Source organism: Microcaecilia unicolor, chromosome 14, assembly GCF_901765095.1.
Source record: "Microcaecilia unicolor chromosome 14, aMicUni1.1, whole genome shotgun sequence".
Lineage (NCBI taxonomy): Eukaryota > Metazoa > Chordata > Amphibia > Gymnophiona > Siphonopidae > Microcaecilia > Microcaecilia unicolor.
This window is the reverse complement of record NC_044044.1, coordinates 18,790,516-18,817,402: the sequence shown is the minus strand read 5'-3', so window position 1 is coordinate 18,817,402 and position 26,887 is coordinate 18,790,516. Positions and strand designations below refer to the sequence as shown.

General features: G+C 48.0%; 1 protein-coding gene across 2 annotated transcripts; it reads right to left on the bottom strand.

Annotated features, from left to right (window-relative positions):
• Window positions 1-3,051: 3,051 nt before the first annotated feature.
• Window positions 3,052-23,904, bottom strand: LOC115458034 (trichohyalin-like). Of its 2 annotated transcripts, XM_030187805.1 has the most exons (6): window positions 23,622-23,903; window positions 21,942-22,105; window positions 20,999-21,232; window positions 13,934-14,058; window positions 8,565-8,634; window positions 3,052-3,387 (listed from the first exon to the last, which is right to left on the bottom strand). In XM_030187805.1, the coding sequence occupies exons 1-6, from the start codon at window positions 23,737-23,739 to the stop codon at window positions 3,235-3,237; spliced, it is 864 nt and encodes a 287-aa protein (XP_030043665.1). In that variant the 5' UTR covers window positions 23,740-23,903; the 3' UTR covers window positions 3,052-3,234. The 2 variants fall into 2 exon arrangements, with proteins under 2 accessions (XP_030043665.1, XP_030043666.1); XM_030187806.1 differs by lacking the exon at window positions 8,565-8,634 and having other exon boundaries at window positions 3,279-3,387; window positions 23,622-23,904.
• Window positions 23,905-26,887: the final 2,983 nt, after the last annotated feature.

Below are 26,887 nucleotides of genomic sequence, written 5' to 3'. Positions count from 1 at the left end.
CAAACTCAAGAACCCTCAACACACTCTTTAACCTGCAGCAAGGGGGCAGCAAAGAGCAACTGCAGTCAAAGCAAAACAGTAGACGCCGACGACCACCCAAACTCAAGAACCCTCAACACACTCTTTAACCTGCAGCAAGGGGGCAGCAAAGAGCAGCTGCAGTCAAAGCAAGACAGAAGACGCTGACGGCCCTCCAAACTCAAGAACCCTCAACACATCCTTTAACCTGCAGTCAAAGCAAAACAGTAGGCCCCGATGGCCACCCAAACTCAAGAACCCTCAACACATCCTTTAACCTGCAGCAAGGGGGCAGCAAAGAGCAGCTGCAGTCAAAGCAAAACAGTAGACGCTGACAGCCACCCAAACTCAAAGAACCCTCAACACATCCTTTAACTTGCATTTCTATAGGATTGTGTGTGGTGATTATGATGGTTGAGTTTATCAAAATCTAGTGGGGGGAGGGGGTCAGAAAGTCAATTGAGGGGGGCCTATGACTGAAAGTTTGGCTTCAGTGCCCACCACCCTTGCACTGGCTCTGTGGAAGGAACTATAGTTTGTATGGGGGAGAAAAGCCCTTTCTGTAATTGCTCCCCTTAGCATCCAGCTAGCACTTAGATGCATAAATGTACATTCACACATGTAAGTGCTGGTACTCTATAATTTTAGCTTAAGCAATTTCCTTTAGACCTGCTAAAAATTTGTCCTGAAGTAAACTACATAGTTATACAGTAACATAGTAGATAACGGCAGATAAAACTCTGCTTGGTCCATCCAGTCTACCTAATAAGATGAACTCATTGCATGTACTACTACTACCACTACTACTTATCATTTCTAAAGCGCTACTAGACTTACGCAGCGCTGTACACTTGAACATGAAGAGACAGTCCCTGCTCGACAGAGCTTACAATCTAATTAGGACAGACAAACAGGACAAATAAGGGATAAGGACAAAGAGTAGCAAGATTCCGTGCAGAATCCCAAAGAGCAGCAAGATTCTGGAATCCCGCAGTAACAAGATTCTGTGCGGAATCCCAAAGAGTATGAAGATTCCGGAATCCCAAAGACTACTACTCCTACTTATCATTTCTAAAGCGCTACAAGACGTACGCTGCGCCGTACACTTGAACATGAAGAGACAGTCCCTGCTCGACAGAGCTTACAATCTAATTAGGACAGACAAACAGGACAAATAAGGGATAAGGACAAAGAGTAGCAAGATTCTGTGCGGAATCCCAAAGAGTAGCAAGATTCTGGAATCCCACAGTAGCAAGATTCTTTGCAGAATCCCAAAGAGTAGCAAGATTCCGGAATCCCAAAGACTACTACTACTACTTATCATTTCTATAGTGCTACTAGATGTACGCAGCACTGTACATTTGAACATGAAGAGACAGTCCCTGCTCGACAGAGCTTACAATCTAATTAGGACAGACAAACAGGACAAACAAGAGCTAAGGGAATATTAAAGTGAGGATAAAGCCTGTGCATTTATTATACAGCAGGAACCCCTAGCAGCTAAGTACCTACTCGTATTGTATTTCAGAAGCTTCTGGGAACAGTGTCTGTGCATTTATTATATCATAGAAACCCCAATGCTCCGAGTCCCTGCTCATATTATTATATAACGGAAGCCCCTGGAAACAGCATCTGTGCACTTATTATACAGCAGGAGGTCCTGGGAGCTGAGTCCTTGCTCTCACTGTACAGCTACAGGTTAAATTTCTTCTTCAAATGATGAATTAGCCCCAAACTTTGCATGTTTCCCATCCTCCTGACATGAGTTTAGTGCAGAACCTGAATTTATGCACTGACAGTTTTGCTGCATCTCTGGGGCACTCAGCCTCAGGTCCAGGGTGATAGCTGTAACACATCAGCTCCATTAATTGGGGTCACAGCCACAGGGGACTGACATATTAGTGGCAGACATGCTGTCTTCTGGGCAGAGAGAAGACTAATGGGGGACCTCATTCACAGGCAAAGCCGGGGAGATTCTAGCACCAGGCTGAGTTGGCATCTAGTACAGGTAATGAATCTCCATTCATAAGGGTGGGCGCTAAATAACTCTGTTAATGCACCCTGCCGTACCTCCTGGTAGTACTGAGTCTCCCCGCCCCCATCTCTCTGCCAAATGCACCTCAATCCTGCCGTGCAGCACCTCCTGTCATTCCAGTACTGAGGGTCCTCTTCCCACTCTTACAGCTCTGTCACTGCACCTCAATCCTGCCTTGCGGCGGCACCTGTCATTCCAGTACTGAGGATCCTCTTCCCACTCTTACAGCTCCGTCGCTGCACCTCATTCTATCCTGCATCACCCCTACTATTCCAGGATTAAGACCACCCTATTTACAGCTCTGTCACTGCACCTCAATCCTGCCTTGCGGCACCTCAGTGGCGTACCAAGGGTGGGGCGGTGGGGGCAGTCAGCCCCAGGTGCACACCGCTGGGGGGTGCCGCGGCGCGCACCTGCTGCGAGAGTTCGCTAACTTCTCTCGTTCGCTGCAGCTCCCTCTGCTCCCTCTCCCCCAGCGGCATGCACCCGGGGGGGGCTCTTTCACCGGGGGGTCCGCGCTGCATCGGGGGGGGGGGGGTACTGCACCTGGGGGCGGGGCACCGCACCGGGTGTCCGCCCCCCTAGGAACGCCACTGCGGCACTTCCTGTCATTCCAGTACTGAGGATCCTCTTCCCACTCTTACAGCTCCGTCGCTGCACCTCATTCTATCCTGCATCACCCCTACTATTCCAGGATTAAGACCACCCTATTTACAGCTCTGTCACTGCACCTCAATCCTGCCTTGCAGCACCTCCTGCTATTCTGCTATTGAGATCCCTCCCCCAGCACAGACACGCTCAGTTTTGCCCTGCAGTGCATTTGGCAAGTCTAGTACTGAAATGCATAACATTTATTTCACACAGATCATGTAATTCTGGCACACAGTCTGTTCAATTCTTTTTCTAATTAAACCGTACATTAAAGATTTCTACTAACATTTAATTACAAAAGAAAAAAAAAAAGAAAACAACAATGGCAATACTTTCAAATTCTCCTGAAGATTTTATTAAAACAAAGTAAGTAATCTTGTCGGTAAGTATAACATTTCTAGCAAGGATCCCCGTCCACGTTAAGAACATGTCTCCATAAAAAGCAGGATAATATGTTACAGCATTCCTGGCTTATCCCAGGGTATAAGACCCAGCATAAGCTTCAAAAACCTTATTGTCAGATGAATTGATCATTCTCTATTTCCAAGGTCTGTACCTTCAGTCTGTATGCTTGCATCAGCGCGCCCCGGTGGCTTCCCGAGGTACCGCAGACGGAGAAGATAGTCGGAGTGTAGGCTGGAATCTGTCAGATCAATGAAACGCTTGTAGTTCAACTGTAACTCCTGACCAGAAGGTAAAGGGAGAAAAGAGTTATAGAGAGGCAAATGACAATTCGTGTGTTGTCCAAAGGTACAAACAGGAGATCAGCATCCTACTCCAAGAGACACAGCAATTTCTTCAGAGTAGGGATGTGGACCGATGGATTTCCACAAAAGGAGGGACTAGAGGTAGCATAAAAAAAAAAGTATTTATTAAAATCCCCAAAGTCACACATTCACTATGGGATAAAATCAAAGAAGTCGCAACACAATGTCCACCATACGATACCAAAGTAGAGCCCAAGGACCCGACACAGATTCATGTTTCGGCAAGACTGCCTGCTTCGGGGGTCACAACATCTGATAGATGCAATGCTGTAATTGATAGTCAAAATCAAACCTGAGTGATGGCAGCAGTGGACAAAGAAGTAATAATGCGTCTGAGAGATGCAATGTTGCTGGACTCCCCCCGCCCTCATGCATGCATGCGTGAAAACTAAGCATGGCCAGGGCAGGCAGCCCCTCCCCCCGCACATTCTCAGTTCTGCAAAAAAACTGAGCATGCAGCAGGCGCTCGGAGCCACAATAAGAGGGGGTTGGAACTCAAAGTGAGGGCCTCTCCCCCGCCCATGGCTACGCCACTGCATGATGAATGGGGTAAGTTAGAGGGAAAGGCGAGGAAGTGAGAGTGATGGAAAAGGGATGAGCGAGCGTGAAAGTAATGGAAAGGAAAAGGGGGTGAGAGAGTGAAGGGTGGAGCGTGAACCATAGTGGAGTAGGAGGAGGAAGTATACCATGCATACATAGTAACATAGTAACATAGTAAATGATGGCAGAAAAAGACCTGCATGATCCATCCAGTCTGCCCAAAAAGACAAACTTATATGTGCTACTTTTTGTGTATACCCTACTTTGATTTGTACCTGTCCTCTTCAGGGCACAGATCGTATAAGTCTATCCAGCACTATCCCCGTCTCTCAACCACCAGCCCCGCCTCCCACCACTGGCTCTGGCACAGACTGTATAAGTCTGCCCAGCACTATCCTCACCTCCCACCACCGGCTGGCTCTGCCACCCAATCTCGGCTAAGCTCCTTAGGATCCATTCCACTTGCCTAGTGTATTTGGTTATTTAGGCATATAACAAAAACAAGCACATTAAATAAATACGTACATCTCAAGGGAATAGATGACAACAAAGGAGAAAGTGGGGGCAGGGTTGTCAATACCTGAAAACTCTAGAAATGTATTTATTCAAACAATATTTGATTATCCATCTTTCCTTATGAAACTTCCAAGCGAAGTATAAATTAGATAAAGAAATAGTAAATATGAAAATCAAACATAACACAAACTTTAAAAAAGTAAAACCATGAAAGAGCACCAAACAAACTTCTCATCCTAACTCTGAAATACTTGGGTAAACAAACAAGCTTTGGAAAGCTTACAAAACCAAAGACAACTGGCCTTAGGAGAAATACATTCTTACTTGCTAATTTCCTTTCCTTGAATCCTGCTAGACCAGTCCAGGCATGTGGATTTATGCCACCTGCTAGTGGACAGAGACAGGGAACCACATCATCGTGTGGCACCTACCAGCAATCTAACGTCAAAGGCTAATAACTCACTAGAAAGATAAAACACTCTTCTAACTTTGATGTCAAGAAAGCCTTTTCACACTTCAAAAAAGACATACAGGGGTAAAACTTGAACAGAGCAGAAGGTACAATCTTAAACAAAGGCTCAGAGGAGGTAACCTACCTGGCTTGGCCACTGTTTGGAAAACAGGATACTGGGTTAGATGGACCATTGGTCTGACCCAGTATGGCAACTCTTATGTTCGTAGGGGTTCCAGAATGTTGCTGCTCTTTGACATTCTGCATGGAATCTTGCTATTAATTATGATTCCGGAATCTTGTTACTTTTTGGGGTTCTGGAATCTTGCTGCTCTTGAGATTCTGCCGGGTACTTGTGACCTGGATCGGCCACTGTTGGGAACAGGATACTGGGCTTGATGGCCCATTGGTCTGACCCACTATGGCTACTCTTATGTTCGTAGGGGTTCCAGAATGTTGCTGCTCTTTGACATTCTGCATGGAATCTTGCTATTAATTATGATTCCGGAATCTTGTTACTTTTTGGGGTTCTGGAATCTTGCTGCTCTTGAGATTCTGCCGGGTACTTGTGACCTGGATCGGCCACTGTTGGGAACAGGATACTGGGCTTGATGGCCCATTGGTCTGACCCACTATGGCTACTCTTATGTTCGTAGGGGTTCCAGAATGTTGCTGCTCTTTGACATTCTGCATGGAATCTTGCTATTAATTATGATTCCGGAATCTTGTTACTTTTTGGGGTTCTGGAATCTTGCTGCTCTTGAGATTCTGCCGGGTACTTGTGACCTGGATCGGCCACTGTTGGGAACAGGATACTGGGCTTGATGGCCCATTGGTCTGACTCACTATGGCTACTCTTATGTTCATAGGGGTTCCAGAATGTTGCTGCTGTTTGACATTCTGCATGGAATCTTGCTGTTTATTATGATTCCGGAATCTTGTTATTGTTTGAGGTTCTGGAATGTGCTTCGGTTTGGGGTTCTATAATCTTGCTGCTTTTGAGATTCTGTCAGGTACTTGTGACCTGGCTTGGTCACTGTTTGGAAAACAGGATACTGGGCTAGATGGACCACTGGTCTGACCCAGTATGGCTACTCTTATGTTCTTATGCATGTTCTACCTAGAGAGGCAGGTACGACTCTAGCCACCGTCAAGGCAGACTAGATGGACCATGCTAATCTTTACTATGTTATTATGTTAAGATGGTGTTATAGAAACATAGAAACATGATGGCAGATAAGGGCCAAATGGCCCATCTTCACTAACCCCTAACACCTCCTTTTCCTAAGGGATCCCAAGTGCCTGTCCCATGCTTTCTTAAATTCTGTCACAGTCCTTGATTCCACGACCTCCACCGGGAGGCCATTCCACGAATCCACCACTCTTTCCGTCAAAGAGTATTTTCTTAGATTCCTCCTAAGTCTATTTCCTCCTCAACAGCTCAAAAGTGGGGACTATCTCAAACACTAAAACTAAATTAAAAGATCCCATTTTGGAATGTGCGCTCGGAAAGGAGGCTAAATTTGCTTAACTCCATGGAGGACACGACCCAAGGTGTTCCCTGAACCAGTCCCCTATGAGAGACTCACAGGACAGAAGGTGGCCAGCTGTGTTTTCTAAGTCACTGGCTCCTGCACCCCTCATTCATCCCGCTTGCCTACTCACTCTGACCCTGAGAGCACAGTAATCTTCAAACACAGCTGCCTATAAGGATCAGCAGCTCCAAAAACTCACTCCTTTATTCTTTCCAAGTCTACTTTTTCAGCAACTTTAACATCTCCTTAGACCTTCCCTCCCATAGATAGGGTTACCATATTTTGTCCTCTGAAAAAGAGGACACATGTCCCACCCCCTGTCACATATTCCCCTCCCCCCGGGTCACATATTCCCCCCCCCTGCCCCCCCCCCCCCCGTCACCTCCCCTCCCCTTACTTACTATCTACTGCCCTGGTGGTCTAGTGACCTCTTCGGGGCAGGAAAGAGCCCCCTCTTTCCTGCCCAGAGCGCTGCCTTGCCCTGCATCCTGTTGCTGTGACGGTCTCAGGATTCAAAATGGCCACCGAGAGTTGAAGTCTCGCGAGGCTGCTTCAACTCTCGGCGGCCATTTTGAATCCCGAGACCGTCACAGCAACAGAATGCAGGGCAAGGCAGCGCTCTGGGCAGGAAAGAGGGGGCTCTTTCCTGCCCCGAAGAGGTCACTAGACCACGAGGGCAGTAGTTAGTAAGTAAGGAAAGGGGAGGCTAGGATAGGCCCGCCGCCCGCCCGTTTGTCTAGAAATCCGGACAAATGGGCGGACTGGCAAAACCCGTCTGGACGCCCGGACATGTCCTCAAAAAGAGGACATGTCCGGGTAAATCCGGATGTATGGTAACCCTACCCATAGACAAATGTCCTTGGAGCCTGAGGAGGGATCTGGCTCAACTGAGGACAGCCCTGAGACAGGGGACCTGGAGCTTAACTCTAAGTCCTGCTGCACCAGTCCAGAATGTTCCGCCATTTGGTGGAGAAAGAGAATACTGGCAAGTACCTCGGCTGCACGGGACAGACAAACGCTTCAGTTGGCGGGGGTTGGGAACCCCCGCCAGCCAAACTGGGGGTCCCCAGAGCCAATTGGGGGGGCAGCCCCCCCCCCCCCCCCCCCCCCCGTAGCTATGCCACTGCTTAGAGGGAACATTGAGGGCCAGCTTAACTAGATGTTCTGCAACCCCTCCCCAAATTCTGGTGCCTTAGACGACTGCCTAGGTTCACCTAGTGGCACAGCCAGCCCCCTCTTGCTGATTTGAAATGTTCTGTGTGGCTTTTCTCTTGAAACGTTTAAGGACTCTTGATTTCAAGTGGGTTTTAAAAATTTGTATTCACAACCTGTTTAGCACTTGACAGGGTAATTTGGGATCATTTATACCTGTCTGCTCTTCTTTACATTGCTGCTTCAGCTTTTATGTACTTCACCCTCTCTATCAGGATATTATCACTTACTTATGTGTATGCTTTGAAGATAACTCACTCCAGATCATGCACTGCTAAGGGACTATCAGCATTTTGCTATTTTCTAGGCCCTGTATACTCTACATCACTGCTTCTCAATCCAGTCCTCGGGAGACATCCAGCCAGTCAGGTTTTCAGGATATCCACAATGAATAAGCATGAGATAGATTTGCATGGAGGCAGTGTATGCAAATCAAGTTCATGCATATTCATTGCGGATATCCTGAAAACCTGGCTGGCAAGGGGTACTCCAGGACTGGACTTGGGAAACATTGCTCTAAATCACTGCTTCTCAATCCAGTCCTCAGGACACACCCAGCTAGTCACGGGTTTTTCAGGATATCCACAATGAATAAGCATGAGACAGATTTGCATACCAATGAGGCACAGCATGCAAATCTATCTCATGCATATTCATTGTGTATATCCTGAAACCCGACTGGCAAGGGGTGTGTCCTGAGGACCGGGTTCAGAAGCACCGTTTTAAGGACTGGGAGTGAAGAACCGATTCCCAGCGGACTTTGCTCCCTTTAAAATCATCCCCTTTGCACTCCTTCCAGCCAAAAATGAATGGTGTTGGGTTTTTGTTTTTTTTTTTACCTGGAACGCACTCTCATAATCCGTCTTCTCTCTGGTCAGTCTGTAGACCTCAGTTTGCAGCTCCTTTATCCTGCAACAGTGAATTCAGGCTCATAAAGGAAGGGAGGAGCTGACAGTTGCAAGTGGTGATGGGGGGGTCACAGGGAGCCTCAAACCTTATTTATTACTTGATTTCTCATAATTATCTCCACCTCAGGTAAGTCCCCTTGACAGAAATCCCTTTAATTACAACACCCTGTGAGCATCTTGAGGCTAATAAGACACACAGCTAGGTCAGAGGTGATCACCCTTTCATGCAGAGCTGCCAAGGGGTCCCGATTTTTGAGAGGGAGATTTTAGTACACACCCCCAACCACGCCCACTCTGGCTTGGCTCCACCCACTCTGGCTTGGCTCCGCCCGCTCCGGCTTATGTCATCTTGAATTTCTTTTGATGTAGGCATAGGAAACAAACAACAACAAAAAAAGATTTTAAATGCTCCCAGGTTTCAACCCAATTCATGTTTAACATGGGATATAAATTATATAAATAAGTAAATAAATAAAAACTCTGAATGTTGAACAGCTGATTCTCATAACATGATGTCTGTTTTAGAGACCGTTTACCTTGAGGAAAAAAAAATCTCTGCACAAATATAACAGTGCTAGGGTGTCCCTATAATCAGCCCCTCCAAATGATACACTGATTATCTGAGTGGAGGAGTGGCCTAGTGGTTAGGGTGGTGGACTTTGGTCCTGAGGAACTGAGTTCGATTCCCACTTCAGGCACAGGCAGCTCCTTGTGACTCTGGGCAAGTCATTTAACCCTCCATTGCCCCATGTAAGCCGCATTGAGCCTGCCATGAGTGGGAAAGCGCGGGGTACAAATGTAACAAAAAATAAATAAATAAATTATACTTTCTAACAAATGACTACTTTACCTATACTGCACAAGCCAGCAATGTTTTGAAAATATAAGTGAGATAAATAAAAAAAAAAAGCTACCAATAATATAACAATGACAACGTGGATGCAGCAGCTCAGAGGTTACCGTTTGCTTACTCTGTTGAAGGAGAAACGGAGACCAACCACTGGCTTCAACTTTTCATCCCGACGGTCTCCCTCTACGATGCAACCTCTGCTCTGTGCAGCAACCGCGACAAAAAAAAAAAGCAAACGCGGGGCTGCAGCAGCCTTCAGGCATGCGCTGTCGGCTCTGCTGGCCCTCTGCCCCCGCGTTTGCTTTTTTTGTTTGTTTTTCCGCCGCTGCTGCATTGGGAGAAGCAGCGGCGGTAAGAAAAACCAATTACATCTCAGCGGGAGACTTTCCCGCTTTGGCGGGAGGGCGGGAGACTTGGCGGGTCTGTTTCATGCCCTAGAACCAGGGGTCCAGAATGCACAGTACTACACTTCCTAAGTTGGAGGGAAGAGGGGTGGGATGGTGTGGGGGTCAGTGGTTATGAGTTGTGTCAAACTTCCCCTCTTTTGCATCGGTCCAGGCCAAGGTAGCCTTAGTTTGAAATAAGGGTTGATCCAGTCTTGGATACCCCATTGCATGCAGAGATGTGTATTCTTGCTTTTTACGGAATGCACTGGAGAAAATCAGGGCCAGATCAACCCGTCCGGGCCCTCTGGATTCAGTTGGCAACCCTAGATAAGTGGGTGGGGGGAGGGAGGAGAGATTTTCCTTTTTCCTCCTGTCCGCGGTGAGCCAGTCGCTATTCACGTACTGACACCAAAGAAGCAGGAGCGAAGCCAGAACTGACTTTTTGGTGGGCCCAGAGGCTAACGCGGGCGGGTTCTAGGCAGCGTGGATGTTGATACTATTCCCAGCGCTTCTGGTATTGGCCTGGGTCTCGGACACTGATTGGGTGGACCTGACTCCAAGAGGAGGCTATGCCGCTAGAAAGGAGAAATTAAAAAAAAAAAAAAACAACACTACACCCAAAGCAGTAAACGGTGGCACGTTACCATGATGGTGTGCGCTGATCTTTTTTTTATCAACGCACATTTTGTAACACGCTTTTTGTTTACCGCAAAAGGAGTGAGTGTTTTTTTGCAGAGCGGGCATCAATAAAACTGCGCCAAAGCTCAGTGGGTGGTTCTAACGTACGGCTTATTACATTGGCACCTCAGTCTTCTCTCCGTTGACCTCATCTGTGTGATTCTCCCTCCCTCCATAGTTTGCACAGGCTACTTTCCTTCTCTCTGTCTCTTCATACTCTGCTGCCCCCAGAGACAAAGTCATGATTTCTGCTCCCTCCGGCACCAGGGGCGTAGCCAGACCTCGATGGGAGGGGGGGACAGGGCTCAAGGTGGGGGGGCACATTCCTGCTGCCGCCCTGCCGCTGCCTCTGCTCCCTCCCCACCGCCGCTGTCTTCCTGCCATTCCCCCCCCCCCCCCGGCCACCGCTGGAAGGTACCTTGGCTGGTGGAGGTCCCCAATCCCCGCCAGCTAAGGCGTCTGTCCCGCGCTGTTCTTACATTGCTGGCACCCTGTCCGGCTTTCAGCATCGTGCACACTCGTTTTACTGAAACTGAGCATGAACGAGCATGCTCAGTTTCAGTAAATCAAGCGTGCATGGCGCTGAAAAACAGGACAGGGCGCCAGCAGTGTAAGAACGGCGCGGGACAGACGCCTTAGCCGGCGGGGGTTGGGGACCCCCGCCAGCCACACCGGGAGCCCCGGGGGCAGTTTGAGGGGCCCAGGCCCCCGTGGCCCCCCTGTAGCTACGCCACGGGCATGCATGCCAATTACTGCTCTCTCTCTTACTCCATGCTTCCCACCTCCAATCTGTTGCCCCTTTGCCCACTTATCTCCTCTCTTTCGCCCCACACCCCTCTATCTCACTGTCTCTCCTCTCTCACCCCTGTTCTCTCCACAGCATTTCCCCCCCTGATTTCCTTAGTGTGGCAGCACCAGAATTTGGTGCGGTGGTGGCCTTCAGGTGCGATTTTGATTCGATTCACTAGCTTAAATAGTCCACTGTGTGCAATGCATCTTAGAAGATGTGATGTGCAGCTTCTCCACACAGCAATCTTCCCTCTTCTGAAATTGCCAGCAGCAGAGGGAAGTTATAGCGCCCACTGCTCAGAAGGAGGCAGACAAAAGGCTGGCACAAATCCCGAGTCTGGTGGAGGACTGGTGCCAGGCTCCCACGGTACTTCAGAGACATTAATTAGCAGCTGAAAGAGCCACATGTGGCTCACAAGATGCGGGTTAGCCACCCTTGAGCTAGGTGCTCCGAGATGCTCCCGACTGAATAAAAGAATCATTCTCTGTCTGTATTTTTATGCTCCCCACTTCCTTTAACAGCCAGACTACATGGAATAGACCTCTTATCCAGGTAAGAGACATTCCTCTCGGCACATAGTAAGGTATCTTCTTACAGGCTGTCTGACTCACAGACATGCACACGGGCATGAAAGTGGGGAAAGAATGCGGAGCATGGCTCATGGAATTCTTTCCCATCTCTACGTGTACAGCTACGTTGTCTCGGTGTGCGTCTTTGACTTAAAGAGAGAGAGGAGTGGACGGCTTTGCTTATGGGGCATGGGGGTTAGTTTTTGGTGATGGAGTTGGCGGTGGGGGTAGTGTCTGGGGGTGGGGGAGGTGGGAATTGCTTGGTAGTGGTGGTTTTCATTGGCATAAACGGCTGCATCTAAATTCTAGTCATGTGGCCGGATTTAGCTGTATTCTAAAACTGCGCCTAACTTTAAGCTTACGCCTAAGTGTTTTTTCCTTGGCCGCTGATTTTTTTAGGCGACACATATAGAATCCGGCCCTTTGTGTGCAGCTGTCCTTAAGTCGGTATTCTACAAACTGTTTGGCCGATATCCAGCCACTGGCAGTCAACGTTTTTACGTCCGCCGCCGGCTGTATTCTCAGATATTCAGTGTTTAAGCGTATTCTATAAAGCCATGTGCATATATTCTAAGATACGGACCTGAAAAGGGAGCATGGCCTTGGGTGGGTCGTGGGCAGCTCGTGGGCATTCCTAGAATTTATGCGCACTGTTACAGAATATGCCCGTTCCATGCGTAATTTAAGCATCAGCATTTACACCAGGCTTTCATTAGCGTAAATGGCCATGTTGGACATATTCTATAAACTACACCTAGATTTAGGTGTATTCTATAAACCAGGGGCATAGCCAGACTTTGGCGGGAGGGGGGTCCGGAGCCCGAGGTGAGGGGGCACATTTTAGCCCCCCCTCCCCACCACCACCACCAACAACTTTGACCCCCCCCCCCCGCTGACAACCCTCTCGACCCCCCCTCCCGCCGCCAACCCGCCATCGCCGTCTGCTACCTTTGCTGGTGGGGGACCCCAACCCCCGCCAGCCGAGGTCCTCTTCTTCCTTCATTCTGTTTCTGAGTCTGACGTCGTGCACGTTGTACGTGCAGGACGTCAGACTCACAGAAACAGAACGAAGCCTTGCAATCTGCAGGGCTTCGTTCTGTTTCTGTGAAGTCTGATGTCCTGCACATTGTACGTGCAGGACGTCAGACTCAGAAACAGAATGAAGGAAGAAGAGGACCTTGGCTGGCGGGGGTTGGGGTCCCCCACCAGCAAAGGTAGCAGACGGTGACGGCAGGTTGGCGGCGGGAGAGGGGGGGGTCGAGAAGGTCGTCGGCAGGGGGGTCCAGGGCCAAATCTACAGGGGCCCAGGCCCTCGTGGCCCCACGTAGCTACGCCCCTGCTATAAACTGCGCCTAAAGTTAGGCATGGTTTAAGGAATATGCCTAGGTGTATTTTTATTTGGCACTGATTTTTTAGGCCTCATATAGAGGATCTAGCCCTTAACAACTAACAGATTTCAAGTTATAGGATAAAAGGGTTAGCACAGTGGTTCCCAAACCTGGTCCCGGAGGCACCCCAGCCAGTCAGGTTTTCAGGATATCCACAATGAATATTCATGAGAGAGATTGGAGGCGGCGAATATTCATTGTGGATATCCTGAAAACCTGACTGGCCGGGGTGCCTCCGGCAGGGGCGTAGCTACATGGAGCCACGGGGGCCTGGGCCCCCGTAGATTTGGCTCTGGACCCCCCTGCCAACAACCCTCTCGATCCCCCCCCTCCCATCGCCAACCCGCCGTCGCCTACCTTTGCTCGTGGGGGACCCCAACCCCCGCCAGCCGAGGTCCTCTTCTTCCTTCGTTCTGTTTCTGAGTCTGATGTCCTGCACGTTGTACGGGGGTGGGGGCTAAAATGTGCCCCCTCACCTCGGGCTCTGGACTCCCCTCCCGCCGAAGTCTGGTTACGCCCCTGGCCTCCGGGACCAGGTTTGGGAATGAACCACTGTTTATTTATTAGGATTTGGATTTACTAGCTTAGCACTTAACTACAGACACACACAATCAACGCAGATACATACGTCCTGCTTACATGTTCTGCATAGACTGGATTTCCTGCGCATACTGCTTTTCCGTAGCATTTCTCTCCTCTGCCTGCCTCCTGTGCTCCTCTGTGCTCTCCAGAAAGGCAACCTTCATCTGCTCTGCAGCGTCTCCCTGGGACACAGGTTCATATGGAAGGAGAAGCCAATGTTAAGTGGAGATGATGGAAGAATATGGGACAGAATACACAGCGTCTACATTTGTTATGCTCCGAGGAAATCCAAACTGTCTCCCAGCCACAGGCAAATCAATTTTTCGAACAGAGAAAAAGAGAGTAAAGATGTGAGGCAGCTAATGAGACTGAGAAACAGTAACTTCCTTTCCTTTGAATGAATTAAAACTAAATGGTATATCCTACATTTGCAACCAATGGCGTTATCTGCAAGCAAAGCGCTATTGTCCACCCCTAAAAAATAAATCTAAAGTACCCTGTTAACAAGTTTATCTCTCTGCCTTTATAATTTTTGCTTTGATATGAGGAAAAGACTTCAGATACTCAGTACCTGCTGCTAATTTTAGCTCAGCGGTCCGGTTCGCTCAACGCACATTAGAAAAATTTATTTTCTTAAGATATATACAGTGGGGGAAATAAGTATTTGATCCCTTGCTGATTTTGTAAGTTTGCCCACTGACAAAGACATGAGCAGCCCATAATTGAAGGGTAGGTTATTGGTAACAGTGAGAGATAGCACATCACAAATTAAATCCGGAAAATCACATTGTGGAAAGTATATGAATTTATTTGCATTCTGCAGAGGGAAATAAGTATTTGATCCCTCTGGCAAACAAGACCTAATACTTGGTGGCAAAACCCTTGTTGGCAAGCACAGCGGTCAGACGTCTTCTGTAGTTGATGATGAGGTTTGCACACATGTCAGGAGGAATTTTGGTCCACTCCTCTTTGCAGATCATCTCTAAATCATTAAGAGTTCTGGGCTGTCGCTTGGCAACTCGCAGCTTCAGCTCCCTCCATAAGTTTTCAATGGGATTAAGGTCTGGTGACTGGCTAGGCCACTCCATGACCCTAATGTGCTTCTTCCTGAGCTACTCCTTTGTTGCCTTGGCTGTATGTTTTGGGTCATTGTCGTGCTGGAAGACCCAGCCACGACCCATTTTTAAGGCCCTGGCGGAGGGAAGGAGGTTGTCACTCAGAATTGTACGGTACATGGCCCCATCCATTCTCCCATTGATGCGGTGAAGTAGTCCTGTGCCCTTAGCAGAGAAACACCCCCAAAACATAACATTTCCACCTCATGCTTGACAGTGGGGACGGTGTTCTTTGGGTCATAGGCAGCATTTCTCTTCCTCCAAACACGGCGAGTTGAGTTCATGCCAAAGAGCTCAATTTTTGTCTCATCTGACCACAGCACCTTCTCCCAATCACTCTCGGCATCATCCGGGTGTTCACTGGCAAACTTCAGACGGGCCGTCACATGTGCCTTCCGGAGCAGGGGGACCTTGCGGGCACTGCAGGATTGCAATCCGTTATGTCGTAATGTGTTACCAATGGTTTTCGTGGTGACAGTGGTCCCAGCTGCCTTGAGATCATTGACAAGTTCCCCCCTTGTAGTTGTAGGCTGATTTCTAACCTTCCTCATGATCAAGGATACCCCACGAGGTGAGATTTTGCGTGGAGCCCCAGATCTTTGTCGATTGACAGTCATTTTGTACTTCTTCCATTTTCTTACTATGGCACCAACAGTTGTCTCCTTCTCGCCCAGCGTCTTACTGATGGTTTTGTAGCCCATTCCAGCCTTGTGCAGGTGTATGATCTTGTCCCTGACATCCTTAGACAGCTCCTTGCTCTTGGCCATTTTGTAGAGGTTAGAGTCTGACTGATTCACTGAGTCTGTGGACAGGTGTCTTTCATACAGGTGACCATTGCCGACAGCTGTCTGTCATGCAGGTAACGAGTTGATTTGGAGCATCTACCTGGTCTGTAGGGGCCAGATCTCTTACTGGTTGGTGGGGGATCAAATACTTATTTCCCTCTGCAGAATGCAAATAAATTCATATACTTTCCACAATGTGATTTTCCGGATTTAATTTGTGATGTGCTATCTCTCACTGTTACCAATAACCTACCCTTCAATTATGGGCTGCTCATGTCTTTGTCAGTGGGCAAACTTACAAAATCAGCAAGGGATCAAATACTTATTTCCCCCACTGTACGTTTGGCGAGTATCCTCATAAGTCTAAAAAACCTCGAGTTTATTTCTTCAAACTTTATGTTGAAATGTGTGAAAAAAACTGGCACTTAGCTGTGGTGCATTCTGTGACTGCTGGGTACGCCCGACAGCGAGCTCCTGTTTCGCTAAGTGCTTCGTAAGGAGCTGGACCCAAAGTCTTTATCACAGGAATCTGTTACCACAGCTAAGTACTAGTTTTTTTTTCAAACATTTCAACATAAAGTTTGAAGAAATAAACTCGAGGTTTTTTTTTTTAGACTTATGAGGATACTCGCCAAATGTATATATCTTAAGAAAATAAATTTTTCTAATGTGCGTTGAGCGAACCGGACCACTGAGCTAAAATTAGCAGCAGGTACCGAGTGTGTGAAGTCTTTTCCTCATATCAAAGCGAAAATTATAAAGGCAGAGAGATAAACTCACTAACAGTGTACTTTAGATTTCCTTTATTTACGCAAATACCAAGTAAACAGTTCATAAAAAATAAATATGCAAAATAGCAAAAGTTGCAGGAACTACAGTAGAAAAAGAATTTGTCTGGCCTTCGGTACAGAAAAGGCAGAAATACCAAGGAAGGCATATATTTCGTAGGCCAGTGATATAGCACGAGACTTAAATGCAACAGATATGGAGAAACTGTTCGGTAACATAAATAAAATCGCTGTGAGATCATGTGACGTGGTGAGCCCCAGAAACACGCTGATCTGCAGTGCTCCAGAGCTTCCTTGAACGTTCATCTTACCTTCAAAAAAACCCCCCACTATCCTAACCTGGATATATTTCCTGCAGAAATATTCTCTGAATATTGTGCCTTTGGCCGCCAAGCATGGCCTCGATGATTTCGGAAAAAGGACCACGAGAAAGTTCAGCCCGCAGATCTAAAGATAGCCAGTCCCACCCGCTGAAACCAGGGCCTCTTGCCAGCAGCCCAGAGTTGATAGCGATGGAGGCGTTTGAAGCTGCGAGGCCACGCGTTGGCAGAAAAGTTTAATAAAGTATAAGGCAAGTTTGATGAGATGGTGTCTGCGAGTCTTTATCAACAACAGATGTCTGAGGCTGAACACAGACCCCCCCCCCCCCCCTTTCTATAATGTGAGTGACTATATATAAGCATCATTAGCGCGCTCGGATTATACACTAGCACTTAACACATGTGAATGTTACAGATTCGCATGTAAGTGCTAACTGGGATTCTACAATCGTAGGGGTTGATATTCAAAGCAATTTAATGGGCCAGAAATGGCCTGTTCGGGGTTAATCACTAATTTTCAGTAGCACTTAACTGGTTAGCAAGTGGCGTACATAGGTGGGGTGGTAGGGGCCAGGGGCATAGCCAGACCTTACAGTGGGAGGGGACAGAGTCCGAGGTTGGGGGCACATTTTGAGTGCCGCCCCTTGGCCCCCCCACCGCCTCGCATCCTGGCCCCCCCCTCGCCTCGCAAACAAATACCTTTGCTGGCAGGAGTCCCCAACCCCCTCCAGCTGAAGCCTTCTTCAGCGCCGGTCTCCGGCGCAGCCATGTTCGCTGCCCTGCTCTTCTGTCTTCTTGCTCCTCCTGTGCACACTGACGCTCCTTTACGTGAAACTGAGAAGGAGTGTCAGCGTGCACAGGACAGGAGGAGCAAGAAGAAAGAAGAGCCGGGCAGCAACCACGGCTGCGCCAGAGACCGGCGCTGAAGAAGGCTTCAGCTGGTGGGGGTTGGGGACCCCCGCCAGCTAAACCAGGGGCCCGGATGAAATTTGCGGGGGCCCAGGCCCCCATGCCCCCCCATAGCTACGCCCCTGGTAGGGGCGGTCCACTCCGGGTGCACACTGCAAGGGGGTGCAAGGAGCAGCTGTGTGTCTGTCGGCTCCACTATGATGTCACTTCCTGTTCCGGGGCAGGGAACCAACAGTCGACAGCCATGCGACTGAAGGTGATGCACCAGGGGGAAGGAGGTGATGTGCCAGAGGGAGGGGTGATGCATAAGGGGGGGGGGGGGTGCGCAGAGGCGATCCACCCAGGGTGGCAGCCGACATAGGAACGCCACTGCCGGTTAGTGCAGTTGAAAATAACTGGTTAGTGCCAAACTGAAAAACAACAATTTTGCGAGCATTCTGGGAGTGGAGTTGGCATTTGGTCGGTTATGAGCACTTAACCAACCAGGTTAACCGCATAAATAGGACCATATAAAAGTCAGTCCTTTCTTTATGTGGTAACCCATAGCCGGTTAAGTTCTGAATAACACACATAACCAGAAATTCAATGCCGGTGCCTGGAGATATGAAAGAGGTTTACAAAATACTGAGTGAAATGGAACATTTACTCTTTCCAAAAATACTAGGACTAGGGGGCAAGCAATGAAGCTACAAAGTGGTGAATTTAAAACGAATCGGAGAAAATATTTCTTCACTCAACATGTAACTCTGGAATTCGTTGCCAGAGAAAGTAGTAAAAGCAGTTAGCCTAGTGGGGTTTAAAAAAGGTTTGCGTGGCTTCCTAAAGGAAAAGTCCATAGACTGTTACTAAAATGGGTTTGGGGAAATCCACTGCTTAGGATAAGCAACATAAAATGTATTGTACTTTTTGGGGATCTTTTGCCAGGTACTTGTGACCTGGATTGGCAACTGTTGGAAACAGGATGCTGGGTTTGATGGACCTTTGGTGTGTCCCAGTATGGCAGGTCTAATTGTTCCAAAGTTATCAAGTGGGGCACATACGCATAAGAAACAGATACCAAAATGCACAAACAGGCCGATACTCAGAACTTCTAGGGTAAAGCCAACAGTGCAGAAACCATACCACCGGAACACTGCAGAAACCTAACTGACCTATGCTCAAAGGAAATGATATTCAAATTATATGTGCGCTGTAAAAATGAAAGCAAGGGGAAGGGAACGTGCTTGGCGCATGCGCAGAGTTTCACGGTAAGTTCAGCTCCTGTGCACATGCGCCTGGCAAACATGAAAGTGAAGCATACATTGGCATTTGTTTTTCATGCCTTTAAATATAAGAGTTTCAATTTTTCTTAACTTGGAATATTTAAAACGCAGGAAGCAGACGCCAATGTGTGCTTTCACTTTTGGATTTGCTCAGACTCGTACACATTCGTCTCTCGCCTCCAGCGCTTAGGGGCTCGCACGGGGTTCCTTCTGCTTCCAAATTAAATAGAAACTGTCATATTTTAAAGAAAGAATCATGAGACATCCTCTCTTCAAATGCCCTAACGCCTGTTCTGAGTTGCCATTATTTTTTCCACTGGTAAGGCGGCTTTGTTCTGTGCGCTGTTCTCTGAGCATTGGGAGGGAACAGGAAATGACATCCATTAACATCCATTCGACTGCATTAGCAGGCTATATGTGCTAATGTTTGGCGAGCTCGTTGTCTCCTGCGCTACAGCCCTCCAACCGTTCTGCGCTCACTAATGCTAGTTCGGCACTGATTGCCTCTAGTGTCCATTTGGTTGTTCTGGGCATCGGCCTGAAAGACTTTCAGTCCACTCTTATCAACCCCTCAATTCCACCGAAGGACCTGCTATTCAGGTAAGAGAGACGCTGACTTGGTTAAGTAGCGTTGAGAGGGTCATACGTGGATTTTCAGTGTTGCATAACTGTGATAGGCCACTGAACATTCAGACAGACCTTTGCAGCTCTAGCTGGTTAGTGCCAGGCAGTGGCGTAGCTACGTGGGGCCAGGGGGGACCTGGGCCCCCGCAGATTTGGCCCTGGACCCCAAACGCGCAGGACGTCAGAAACAGAAGGAAGTCTTTTGCGAGAAGAAGAGGACCTCGGCTGGCGGGGGTTGGGGTCCCCCACCAGCAAAGGTAGGTGACGGCGGGAGGGTCAAGAGGGTCATCGGCAGGGGGGGGGGCAAAGTTGGCGGGGGATGGGTGTCGGCAATGGGGGGGGTCGGTGGGGCCGGGGGGGGGCTAAAATGTGCCCCCTCACCTCGGGCTCTGGACCCCCCTCCCGCCGAAGTCTGGCTGCGCCCCTGGTGCCAGGCTGGTCTGGAACAAACCCAGGAGTTACCTGGGCACCACTGATATTCAGCAGTAATTGCCGGATAAGTATCCGGTTAACCTTGGATAACAAAAAGGCTGTTTTAAGTTAATCGGGTACTTTCAAATACTGTTAGTATCCAGGTGACTCCTGGCAGCCATCTTGTGCCCAGAATAGATATTACCGTCACCCAACCCAGAAAGGGACCAGGGTACAATTTAGGTGACGGTGACCAGCATTTAACCAAACGCTGACTGGCTGAATATTACCTCCAAAAGAATTGCTCTGTTTCTCGTATAAAACTTGAGTCTGCTGTATTTGAAGGTCTTTGCTTTGCTGCTCTCTTGTTAACTTAACATTGAAATGACATTAAATTAATGAGAAGCTGATCACAAAGGCAAATCTAGTTCATTACTCAGTATAGAAGAATTCGCTTGACATGTTCTCATTTAGAAATCCTCCAGCAATGCCCTGAAGGTGCCACTTTTCACTCCCTGAGACTCTAAGAGACCCCCTAACCCATCTTGCTTCTCAGACATATTTATTTATTTGGATTTTGCCCACACCTTTTTCAGTAGTAGCTCAAGGTGAGTTACATTCAGGTACTCTGGATATTTCTCTGTCCCAGGAGGGCTCACAATCTAAGTTTGTACCTGAGGCAATGGAGGGTTAAGTGACTTGCCCAAGATCACAAGGAGCAGCAGTGGGGTTTGAACCATCCACCTCTGGATTGCAAGACCGGTGCTCTAACCACTAGGCCACTCCTTCACTGCTTTTTACTCTGATCCTTCTTTTGCCCCTCAGTTTTATGTTACCAAGGGTAGATCCTGCTTTTTGGAGCACCTGGGAACAAGAAACCCTAGAGGGTATCTTACCTTCCTTCTTACCTGGGTTAACTCGAAGTCTCTGAGCATTTCCTGACGCACCTCCCTGAGCAGTTCTGCACGCAGCGCAGCCAGCGCAGCCTCCACGGCCCGCTGAGTTCCCAGCTCTGCCTGGTGGCGTTCCGCCCTCAAGGCCTGGTCTTTCTCCTGCTCCAACTTCCGCCGTAACAGCATGAAGCGTTCCTCCTCCAGGTGATCTCGGTTCTTTCCCGCATTCTCCATCCTCTCGGTGAAGGACTTCAGAGAACCAGAGGGGACGAGGTTACTTAAACAACAAACACACACATACACACACACCCCAAAAACAAAACATAAAACAGTCAGGCTGCCCTAACCTTCCACACCCAATGTCTTCTCCTCTCATGTCCAATGTGTTTCCGAACTATGTTTTTGTTTTCAGTTAAAATCATGCATTGTTTATTATGTGAAGCTATTTCCCCATTACAAGCTCAGAGTGTTCTTTCCGTTCATGTCATCAGAGCGTTGGTGCCCTCTATCCATGAATCATTAGAAAATGGCAACCCCTGCTCATAGCGACATTGTTCAGCATTAAAGACTTCAAATAGGATTATCTCAATAAGTATTAGTTTGAATATTTAATTAGAGGTTTTCAACCCAGTACTTGAGACGCACCTAGCCAGATAGGTTTTCAGAGTACCCGCAATGAATATGCATGAGATAATTTGCATAAAATAGAGGGTAGTGCATGCAAATATATCTCGTGCAAATTCATCGGGATAGCTTGAAAACTTCACTGGCTGGATGTTTTCCGAGGACTGGGTGGAGAACCCTATGCATTAGACAGTGCACACATTATTTATTTATTGAGGTTTATTAGAAGCCTTTCTGAAGAGGTTCACTCAAGGTGGTGTTCAACAGCTTGATAATATCTATTCAAGGCTCTTTAATGAAGAAGTCATTGCTTCCTCTTTCCCATCGTGCATACCTTCTCCTGTTCCTGGAGTGCTAGCTCCTTCTCCTCTTGCGCCTGGGCTTGGGCTGCAAACAGTGCCTCCTCCAGCCTATGGATGGTCCCCCTATCCGTATTGTCCTCTCGGGGCCCCTCCTGCAGCGATCGTTTCTGACTGCAGAACAGTGCATCTCCCGGGGCTGGTTGGTGAGAAGGAAGCAGGAAAATTACAGAGGAAGTGCATCAGAAAGAATTAACAACCAAACAGGGGCAACCTGCAGCAACACATGCCAAGCACATTGCCTTCCTGCAGTTCTGCGTGGAGAAAGATGAGTTTACATGTTGTGCCCCCACCTCAGAGCTGCAGCTTTACTTGGAATTTCTTCCAGATCTTTTCTACTTCCAGCTTAATTAGAACCAGGGTGGGGATCTGGCACTACAAGCCTTCATTTGCACCTACCTGATGACATTCCCTCTTTTTATATCTCCTTCCCACCCTCTCCCCCCATTCTGGTTACTGCAATGATAGTCCTGGACCATGGCCTATGTGTCATGTAGCCTTCTGGAACTCTAAAATTACAGGACCTGAATTTGGCCATTAAAAGGGCAAGTCTACAAGTGAGCACCTCCATTGGCATGTTATATACGTATCAGGCATTGGACTGTTATCAGCCACTACGGTCCTTGAGATATGAAGGAACACTCCCATTGGTCATGCCTACTTTAACGAGGTCAATCTTCTAATGTGAAATTCCAGTTCAAATATACTCTTATCCACTCACATTGACTTACCATATAGGAGGAGGGAAAGACTTCAGTGACAATAATTGTCAAATAAGCCGGTACGTCAAGCTCTATCTCTGGCTGTCTTCACATCTAGGCTAAAAGCCCACCTTTTTGATGCTGCTTTTAACTCCTAACCCTTACTCACTTGTTCAGAACCCTTATTTTATCATCCTTACTTTAATATTCCCTTATCTCTTGTTTGTCCTGTTTGTCTGTCCTAATTAGATTGTAAGCTCTGTCAAGCAGGGACTATCTCTTCATGTTCAAGTGTACAGCGCTGCGTACGTCTAGTAGCGCTATAGAAATTATAAGTAGTAGCAGTCTTTGAGATTCCGGAATCTTACAACTCTTTGGGATTCTGCACAGAATCTTGCTACTCTTTGGGATTCTGCATGGAATCTTGCTACTCTTTGTCCTTATCTCTTATTTGTCCTGTTTGTCCTAATTAGATTGTAAGCTCTGTCGAGCAGGGACTGTCTCTTTATGTTCAAGTGTACAGCGCTACGTACATCTAGTAGCGCTATAGAAATTATAAGTAGTAGTAGTAGTAGTAATAATAACCTCACAACTGACATGTCTGAAAAACCTCCCCTCATTTAATTTAAAGACTTTTTTTTCTTTTTCATTCTTTACACTCCCAATAAAAAACAAATCTAGTGTGACCTCAGTGGGAGTCTTTTTAGCACTGCACAGCACCTACCACTGAACCACAGGGCTGGTCCCGAAACCACAGCTTTTAAACTGATGTTTGTAATTTCAAACTGCTCCCATACAAACATTGGCCACAACCGGAACGGTGCCGCAAATTACACCCGCATTCCAAACGCACGTGAGCATCCCATTGGTCTCTATTGCCAATGATGTCAGAATATGTCATGCACCTAGTCCAATCAGAACCCAACCCTGGCAGCACCCTGGCACATGACTCACCCGGTGTGTGCAAACCAGGGAACCTTTGAGCTGAGAGAGACGATTCTGTGGTCCTCTCCTGGAAAGGGCTCGTCCTTCCTGGGGAGGTAGTATACACCTCCTTGGGCCCCTGGGCCATCTTTACATGTGAGGATCATACAGTGGCATGCACTCTCGCACACGCCGCTGGAAGACAGGGCTTCAGTTTACAAGGGTTGCTAGGCAACAGGTCACCTGGGTTGTGATCAGTTGCAAGGAGCTGGCAGAGGAACCTTATGGACAGGGGCTGGAGGATAGTCAGTGCTAAAAAGACAGAGTGGCAAAAAAGATATGCAGGGAACAGAGAAGGATAGTGTGGAAAGACAGAGAGGGAGAAAACAGGGTCTGATTTACCAAGCTTTTTACGTAAGAGAATAAAAGAAAAGAAAAAAAAAACAATGAAAACAATAAAACAGAGATTGCACAGGTACAGCCCTCTACAAGACAAGTCAGTAGATCAAATAATAGATAGAAATAAAAATTCACAGATACAGGCGAATAAGGGATAAAGACAAAGAGTAGGAAGATTCCGGAATCCCAAAGACTACTACTACTACTTATCATTTCTATAGCGCTACTAGACGTATGCAGTGCTGTACACTGGACATAAATAGACAGTCCCTGCTCGACAGAGCTTACAATCTAATTAGGACAGACAAACAGGACAAATAAGGGATAAGGACAAAGAGTAGCAAGATTCCGTGCGGAATCCCAAAGAGTAGCAAGATTCCGGAATCCCAAAGTCTACTACTACTACTTATCATTTCTATAGCGCTACTAGACGTATGCAGTGCTGTACACTGGACATAAATAGACAGTCCCTGCTCGACAGAGCTTACAATCTAATTAGGACAGACAAACAGGACAAATAAGGGATAAGGACAAAGAGTAGCAAGATTCCGTGCGGAATCCCAAAGAGTAGCAAGATTCCAGAATCCCAAAGAGTACAAAGATTCCGGAATCCCACAGTAGCAAGATTCTATGTGGAATCCCAAAGAGTAGCAAGATTCCGGAATCCCAAAGTCTACTACTACTACTTATCATTTCTATACCGCGCTACTAGACGTATGCAGCGCTGCACACTGGACATGAAGAGACAGTCCCTGCTCAACAGAGCTTACAATCTAATTAGGACAGACAAACAGGACAAATAAGGGATAAGGGAATTACTAAGATGGGAATGATAAAATATGGGTACTGAACAAGTGAGTAAGGGTTAGGAGTTAAAAGCAGCATTCAAACAGGAACAGTCTGTGACACAAACAGCTCTGCTTCAAGGCATACAAAGCATGCAGCCCCTTGGGGGCCATGAGAAAGTAAAGCAGATCCCTGCTGCCACACAGGGGCGGATTCCAGTCACAGCTGTTCTCACCCCCACCCTGTCCATTCTTGTACCACACAAACACACACACATGAAGGGCAATTTGATAAACTGGCCAGTAAAATGTAAGGGTGTAAGCATTAAAAAGTGGGTGGTAGCAGGGGCGGATTTAGGATGGGATAACAAGAAGTTAGGTGCTTAGCACTGATTTTCAGTATTAGGCTGAAAAATCTAGGTAAACGAATGGCAGGCCGAACTTTGTACCTTTATATTGTTTGTGTATTTTACCCCCGTCTACCTTAACTGATTCTTTGATGTGGGCCCTTTGAAGTAGACCTAACTTTATACATATAACTTCTAAACTCCTAAATTAAGAAGAATTTTCAGCTGAAAAGTTATGCTCCTAAATTTGGCTGAAAATAGGGCCCAAATGTAAGAGCTCATCCTTTTTTGAGAATCAGGCCCATCGTTTGTTTAACTGACTTAGGGCTGCTTTCACAAAGCCACGCTAGTGATTAGCGGCATGCCAAATGCAACGAAACTCATTCAATTCCTATGGGTTAGGGTTACCATATGTCCGGATTTACCTGGACATGTCCTCTTTTGAGGACATGTCCGGGCAACCGGGCGGGTTTTGCCAATCTGCCCGTTTGTCCGGATTTCTGGACAAACGGGCAGATTGCTAACCTCCCCTCCCCTTACTTACTAGTATGCCCTGGTGGTCTATTGACCTCTTCCGCCTTCGGGGCAGGAAAGAGCCCCCTCTTTCCTGCTCGGAGCGCTGCCCTGCATGCATCCTTCCTGTTGCTGATCTCAGCATCGATTCAAAATGGCCGCCGAGAGTTGAAGTGACCTTGTGAGACTTCAACTCTCGGCGGCCATTTTGAATCGGTGCCGAGATCAGCAACAGGAAGGATGCATGCTGGGCAGCGCTCCGAGCAGGAAAGAGGGGGCTCTTTCCTGCCCCGAAGAGGTCACTAGACCACCAGGGCAGTAGTAAGGTAAGGGGAGGGGGGTGATGGAGAGGGGGAGTGACGGGGTGTGTGACAGGGGGGAGGGGGAAATGTGACAGGGAGCGGAGCGAGGGCGTGAAAGGGGGTGGGCGGGTGTGAAAGGGGCGGGGCATGTGTCCTCCTTTTTGGGGGACAAAATATGGTAACCCTATAGTTTTGTTGCATTCAGCGCATGGTAATCACTACCGCAGTTTTGTAAAAGGAGCTTTTAATGAAAGTCCGTAAACAAAAATTATAAATGAAATGTATTTCCAAACATTTCAAGCAGACAAGCAGCACAGTCACACTACTTTAACCTATATCAAGGGTTCCCAAACTTTTTCGGTTCATGGCATTCTTAGTGTCAGAGCAATGTTTCGCAGCACCCCTCTCCCCCCCCGGCCACATAGGTCTCCCTTTCCCTGCAGCCCCCCTCTTCCCAGAAAGTCCAGCACAACATTCCCTGCAGCCCCTCTCCTCCCATAAATCCAGCACACCTCTGCCTTCCCCAAATCCAGCATCACTAGCTACCTTCCTTCCTGCAGGTCAAAGATCACTGTCGCTTTCTTCTCCTTCCCCCGCTGCCACTGCAGTGCTCGCAGCTTACATTTTTGGGCCATCCGCGATTCCCACAGGCACTGCGGGGGACTTCCCTATGCCGCATCCGGCCCTCTCTAATGCAACTTCCTGTTGTGAGGGCCGGACGCGGCATAGGGAAGGCCCCAGAGCACTGACGATCCTAGGTCGGCTGCCACCCGGGGCAGATCACCGATGCGCACCCCCCCCCCCCCCCCCAGGTGCATTCTTGGCTGCTGGGAGCAGTAGCACGGCTCTTGGCTCTGCTGGCTCCCTCTGCCCCGGAACAGGAAGTAACCTATTCCGGGGCAGAGGGAGCAGGGAACCAGCGGAGCTGACAGGCGCGCGGCTGCTCTCTG

Excerpts from the sequence above, each read along its gene's own strand:
- LOC115458034 (XM_030187805.1), bottom strand. The coding sequence starts at position 23,739 with ATGGCCCAGGGGCCCAAGGAGGTGTATACTACCTCCCCAGGAAGGACG. Across the intron at positions 22,106-23,621 it reads CCCTGGTTTGCACACACCGG|CCCCGGGAGATGCACTGTTC; the intron begins GTGAGTCATGTG and ends CTCACCAACCAG. Across the intron at positions 8,635-13,933 it reads ATCCAGTCTATGCAGAACAT|GATAAAGGAGCTGCAAACTG; the intron begins GTAAGCAGGACG and ends TCACTGTTGCAG.